This window comes from Amborella trichopoda, chromosome 3, assembly GCF_054954075.1.
Source record: "Amborella trichopoda isolate Santa Cruz 75 chromosome 3, AtrichopodaSantaCruz75HAP2 v2.0, whole genome shotgun sequence".
NCBI classification, from domain to species: domain Eukaryota; kingdom Viridiplantae; phylum Streptophyta; class Magnoliopsida; order Amborellales; family Amborellaceae; genus Amborella; species Amborella trichopoda.
In genome coordinates, this window is record NC_142338.1 from 42,659,172 (window position 1) to 42,665,802 (window position 6,631).

The 6,631-nt window shown below is 38.6% G+C and overlaps 1 protein-coding gene across 15 annotated transcripts; it reads left to right on the forward strand.

Annotated features, from left to right (window-relative positions):
• The first annotated feature begins 212 nt into the window (after nucleotides 1–212).
• On the forward strand, nucleotides 213–6,075 carry LOC18422701 (tRNA (guanine-N-7) methyltransferase). Of its 15 annotated transcripts, none has more exons than XR_016051118.1 (8): nucleotides 213–494; nucleotides 665–718; nucleotides 855–930; nucleotides 1,040–1,119; nucleotides 1,260–1,343; nucleotides 1,465–1,549; nucleotides 1,680–1,778; nucleotides 5,541–6,075. XR_016051118.1 is itself a non-coding variant. In XM_088860608.1 (8 exons), the coding sequence occupies exons 3-8, from the start codon at nucleotides 912–914 to the stop codon at nucleotides 5,763–5,765; spliced, it is 558 nt and encodes a 185-aa protein (XP_088716734.1). In that variant the 5' UTR covers nucleotides 213–505; nucleotides 665–718; nucleotides 855–911; the 3' UTR covers nucleotides 5,766–6,075. The 15 variants fall into 15 exon arrangements, 9 of the variants coding, with proteins under 9 accessions (XP_088716734.1, XP_011623918.1, XP_088716735.1 ...); XR_016051119.1 differs by having other exon boundaries at nucleotides 1,465–1,533; XR_016051117.1 differs by having other exon boundaries at nucleotides 1,491–1,549.
• Nucleotides 6,076–6,631: the final 556 nt, after the last annotated feature.

Here is a 6,631-nt window from a genome sequence, read left to right on the forward strand (position 1 = left end):
TCTTGTTTAGAGCCTAGGCTCTATACAAACCTTACCCAAAAAATAAATATAAATATGGTGATTTGGATAATGAAAACGGTAAGTAAAGGGTTTGAAATATTTTTCTTTTGTCTAGTAGGGTGTGTGCACGCTTTCTATCGAACAAGGGGTTATTTGAAATTTCGGTTCTGTTAGTTCGTCATTTCAATAGAAGCTGAGGCGTCTGGGTTGTTATTATTCACATTTTATACCTCCAAAGTGTGTTCGTAAATGGGTAAGAAAGAAGCCGTTGGCTGAAAATGAAGAGCGGCACTGCCCTCTGTCACTTCGCTCCTAGGGGTTTTTCCTTGCCTTCTGCCACTCTCATTAATCCTACTATTTTGAGATACTTGCATAAAAAACCTTCTTTTTTCATATTTAGTATCAGAAATTTATCTCATTCTGGTGTTCTTAGAAGCCCCGACCTTGTAGAATTGGAGTATGGGGACCTCAACCTCAAGAGCATGGTTGGAGAGGTCCATTCTCGGTTGTTCGTCATAGATTTATCCTAGTGATTTTTAACATTCTTTAAATTTAATTTTATTTCCCACTCTCCCATAAATTAATTGAATGGGTGGGTTCTTTTAACTTTTATTTGATCCCCCATTTCTGTCTTAATTATTGTTATTTTTATTGTTATTTGCAGGTTGGTCATGTTCGTATTAGGCAGCATGTGAACCCCCTTAGCTCATTTTTCAGGGTATGTAATTGAGCTCTTTTTGAGTCTTAAAAAGCTTTAAATGATTTTGTGTCAATCTGATTGCAACTTTTGTGCATTTATCTTTCATATTTAGATTCTTAATTTTAACTTTATTAATAATAGTCGTGTCTAACAGAAATCTGTGAAAATACCCAGTTGGAATGAGTTTTTCGAAGACCCAACATTACCCCTCATGGTGGACATTGGTAGTGGTAGGTGTCTTCGTCAAGGCACCCTCTTTTATTTATTGATAAGAGGCAATTCGTATTGAAGAGGGCATCCTTTTTAGTTTGACAGTTAACCTCTGCACCAAATTTTCAGGTAGTGGCAGGTTTCTAATTTGGCTCGCGAAAAGATTCCCAAATGCTAAAAATCATCTGGGGTTGGAAATTAGAAATAAGGTAGGATAACTTTTTCAGTTTATTTTTGAACATTCAATCTTATTAATTTTAATTTTCCTTGATGAATAACAACACCCTTAAGCATTATTTAGAAATGATATTTTTGTTCATTTTCTTCTTTTTGGTTTGCTTGACTTCAGACAGTAATTGTTATTGTTGGATGCTTTGAATCAGTTGGTTCAGCGAGCGCAGTTCTGGGTGAAAGAGTTGGCACTGAAAAACATGTAAGGATTCAATTTTCAGCTTTGTTCTTTAACGATGTCCAAGATTTATCTCTTTATTCATTGAACAAACTCCTCACTAAAATCAATTCTAAAAATCTTCTTTGTTGAACTTTGGACTCAGATATTTCATGTTTGCAAATGCCGCAGTTTCTTTTGATCAGCTTGTGGCAGCTTATCCAGGACCTCTGATGTGTGTGTCTATATTAGTAAGGGCATTATTTCCTCATTGCTGTATTAATTTACTTGATTACAGACTCTGAAATAAACGTCATGGAGTATGTTGTTGTGTATGACTTTTGGACAATTAAAGGATCTGATACATATTTCTGTTAGCAGTGTCCAGATCCTCACTTCAAGAAAAGGCATCACAAAAGAAGAATAGTACAGAAGGAGTTGGTTGATTCCATTTCGAAGCATTTGAGCCCTGGTGGACATGTATGTCTATCTTTCTTCTCCTTTTATTTTTTGAAATTATTTTGGTTCTCTTTCACAGGGTGGTGATATTATAGCTTTAGTAAACAATGTTGGGGATAATGGTCATATTGCTGGTTTAATGAGATTAATCCATGTTTATCATCCCCCCAGAAATACAAAGATCAACATTTGTCAACAAGAGTATGTATGGTATAACATGTACCCATACAGATATACACCAGCATACATATATTTGCATGCGTGTGCGCGCATAAAAATTTGCATGGATTGTACACATATGCTCGTATATATCTATATCTCTATGTATTATGCAGTGTTCAAAAGCTCCAAGTCGGTAGCTGACTCTATCATCAATTGCTAGCAGATTAGAAATGCCATTTATAGATACTATTACATTATACTGAAAATTATATATAACTGAAAACTCAGGCACACCTGTGTTTTTCATTTAGAAAACTCGTTCATCGTATGATTCAAGTTACTCAGAGAGATTCCCGAGTTGAAGTCAATTTTTTGTACATGGTATTATGCTTGTGTTTGTGGGTGGCTATTTTTCGATGATTGAAAATGGGAGGTCAGGTTAGTGAATGGAGATCTGTAAGGCGGTCTCTGACCTAGGCCATGACAAGGCACCTCAACAGGATGGATTCACAGTGGCCTTGTTCCACCAGTTCTAGGATACTCGAGCTCCACATGTTCTGGCTCTTTTTAGTGTTCTACAATAGGAGGTTCATCCTCCGAGGATCAGCTCCACATTCACTGTCCTGGTTCCTAAAATTGAAGGGGCTGACGAACTCTAGGGATTGAGCCTCCTAAACAGCTCGTACGAGATTCTGTCCAAAGTGTAAGCCTTCAATGCAACAAGTGTTGAGTTATGCTGTGTCCCCTATTCAAGGTGCTTTTGTGATGGATCACCAAATTTTGGGTGGTACCTTGCCACACAAATGCATCTTTGCCAGGAACTAATTTAAATCTCTTGCGGTGGTCTTAAGTTGGATTGGTAGAAGTGTATAACCATGTAGAGTGGGATATACTGGACTGGGTCTTAGAGAGTATGGGTTTTGGCAAAAATGGAAAACTTGGATTTTCGGTTGCATCATATCCCTGCCCTTCTTGATACTAATAAATGGCTGTCCCCATGGCTTCCTCCCTCTGTCGAGGGGTCTCTGTTCCACTCTTCCGTTTTCTGTTTACTATGGCAGGAGAATTTTTGGGCAAGTCTGTTTTAGACCTCTACAGTCAAAACCTTCTCCAAGGATTTCTTTCCTCTAGTAGGCGATGGGTTTGTATTAACCAGAATATCGAACAACTATTGACCGAGAGCTTGGAATGTTGGGCTGTGTCTTCTACTCAACAAGTATCTTGTCCTTCCCCTGTGCCGAGGAAAACCTTGAAAGGCATAATGGGATGGGGTAGTCAAAAATTTCAGGAGGACATTGGCGACATGGAAAGCTAGATTCATGTTGCGAAGATGCAGAATTATGCTTATAAAAGCTACCCTAATCATTATTGTGGTGTGTAAAATGTCTGTCTTCAGAATGCCAGTGGCCACTGCGGATAGGTTAGAGCACCTGATGGGAGATTTTCCTATGGTCAGGTTGGGGGTTGGGTGGGAGGAAGTGAGATATTTTTGGGGTGGGGGGGGGGTTCACATAAATTTTATTTGTCAAGTTTGGGAATTGGTGTGTAAACCTAGCAGACTGGCTGGTAGGAGTTAGGGCACTCATTTACTGCAATACTGCTGTTCTTAGTAAATGGTGGTGCTTAGCAAAAAGATGTCACATGTGGCAGCATGTAATCCAAGAAAAGTATCAGCTAGATGCGTTGGACTCACTTCCTAAGAGCTTTGCAAATTCTCGTGCCTCCGGTGCTTGGAAGGGAATAGCACCATCCACCGTGACTTTATCAATAGAACTTCAATTCATGGTGTAAAATGGGGAGTGCAGTAGGATGTGGCGATATTGAATCTATTGAACGGTTTGGTACGCCACTTTAGAAAGCCTTTTCCCTACCTTATTCACTGTAGCTACAGGCTAAAATGCATTGATTGGCCAGTCTTATGTGGGAGGAGCCAACCGGTATCGACATCAAGTTTGAGGATAAACCATTGCAATTCGGAAATTCCGCCGTTGCCATTCTGCTGGATCTTCTCTTTTGTAAGATTCAAATAATCTTGTGCATGGGTAGTTATAAATTGATTTGGGCCCCAACTTCCCCAGGCATTCTCTTAGTTCTATATGTGTAAAATACTGTGAACCCACCAACATTATGCTTGTCACAGCAAACAAAGCCTGGTTTACCTGTCCCACCTAAGTTACAGGCATTCAATTGGTTGGTTATCTCTAAGAAAGCTTTGACCATAGACCAGATTCAAAGGAGAGGGATTCCATTACCCGATTGCTTGTTTATCCACCGACAGTTGTGGCGCTGATGTAGGCCTTTATTCTTTGCCTTTTTGAACTTGGGTGGGTTTTTCCTGAAAATGTACAACAGCTATTCTCGGCCTACTTCTCTCCACAATTTCCCGCTGGAGATCTTTTCCTTTGACGAGCCTCTGTTTTGGCTTCTATTTGGTCAATATGTCTAGAGTGCAACATGCAGATCTTTGAGAGTAAGGAAATTCACATGCGTGCATTAAAAGAAAAGATCAAATCCACTGTTACTTTTTGGGTCTGAACCCGAGAGGGGTTCTTATTTTGGCCTCTGCATATTTTGTAAAAATCTGAGGCATTGATCTAAGGATGAGGATGATGATTATTTCTAGGTCCAACTTGGGGCCACACTGCTACCTGGAGTCATCAAAGTCAACTTTCATGATGCTCCTTTATTAATCCAGGCCCAGCAGGCATTGGGGGCATATTTTTTGAACCAATTCAGCTTGATTTATTACTCGTCTATTGAGGCTCCATTGGCACAATGAATTCCACAAAAGCCGAGGCATTGTTGGAATTGGATGGCCTGAAATTGTTTGACTGCAGATAGGCCCCCTCCCTTGAGGTGGAAGGGGATTCAATGGATGTTACTAGATGGGCCTCAAGGGAGGAAACCCGTCCTTAGTATCTAGAACACCCTTTTGACCAAACTTTTGAGATTGTAGCACTATGCAAGTCTACTTCAAGCACTTATGGCGCGAAGCAAATGCGGTTGCCGATGCTGTAGCGAGTGACAAGGCTGCCAATAATTATTTCTTAGTTAAGAGCCCTAGTCCAAGCAGGATAGTTTTGCTTTATTGTTTGTACAAAATCATTCTATTTTGCCCCGTCCATTTGGAACAGATACTACTATATGCAGCCATGTAAATTTCTTTACTATTAATGCAAAAAATCAACTTTCTCATAAGAGAAAATTTTAAAAATGACATTGGAAGGAAAATCTCCATTTCTTTATTAGATCTGAAGAATTTCTTGTGACTGAAGTCAGTATTACTGTGAACATCGATAAACATTGTGAGTCTGCGTGCTAGGGAACCTACACAACTTGTGGAGCTTAATTAATAGAGGAGCATGATAAGTTGTTAGTCTCAAGTTGAAACCCTTTTCTTTTTTCTTATGTGCTGTTTTGATATCTTTAGTTTTTGTTGCTTAGTAGATTGCACAGTGACAATGAGAATCCAGTTGTAGCTAATTAGGACATCAGTGCTCCCCCGAAAAGTGCCCCTTTTATTGATTTGGTGGTGGTTGAACAGACATGAGAGATGATTGTAGCCTGGGGTTTTATCTTCATTTGCCTAATGGTAATATTTTCTTCTTTAATGATAAACAGGTGTTTTTGCAGTCTGATGTGCTTGAAGTGGCCCTCGACATGAGGCAACAATTCGATGCCCTCTCTGATACCTTTGATCATATGGATGCCATCGCTTCGGATTCAAATTGTGATGAGCAAGGATGGCTACTGGACAACCCCATGGGTATAAGAACAGAGAGAGAGATCCATGCTCTATTTGAGAAAGGAAAAGTATACAGAAGGATGTATCAGAAACGTGCCTGATAATTATTTATGTATTTGTTATAATTACTTATTTTGGATGGTTAAGATGGGTTTCTGACGGAGACATAAGAATTGTGGTGTTCTTGTGCTTGGAAAGGCGAGCAGAGCAGCCAAATCTTATGTACTGAGATATCAAGGTTGAAGCTAAGGGTCTGTTTGGTAGCTCTGTTCCTAATAACCGCCATGGACTTCCGCCTTTTATGGTCATCTCTGAAAATTGTTGTCGCTGATCATGCGATATAAACATCTCTGATAAATTGATAATGTCCTTTTTTTTTTTTGCTCACATCAATAGAAGTTTTTATTTTTATTTTTTGTATCAGTGGGGTTGTATAAGGTGCCCATATTATACTATGCAAATAAACCTTATACCATACATGTTGGGCGTGCTTCTACATTTTGCTAAAAGATACAGTAAACTTTTTATAATGGTTTGAAAATCCATGTTTTAATTTTATTTTTAAAATTCAAAATTTTAAAAATGTTGCAGATTAAGTATATCTCTAAGACTTAAAATCTTGAAAATGAAACGGGTCCCTATAACTTGTGACAATATGGATTATTTTGAGCACATGGAACTCTTTTTTTTTTTCTTTGTATTTATACATTTTGAGTTCGAAATGATTAATTTGAAGGTTTTTCAGCTTTGGAACATTGTTGTCTATTAGATTTTTGAGGTCACCGATCAAATTATGTAGGGACAAGGTGTTGACACGTTTATTATGGTTTGGGTTATATTTTTGCAAATATTTCATGGAGAACCCTTCATGGGCCATTTTTTTTTCTCGAGAATTGCCCTTTTGTCCTGCGTTTCCAACACTGAACATATAGGAATTCTCACAAATTTTTTGACCTTTCAATAGTGC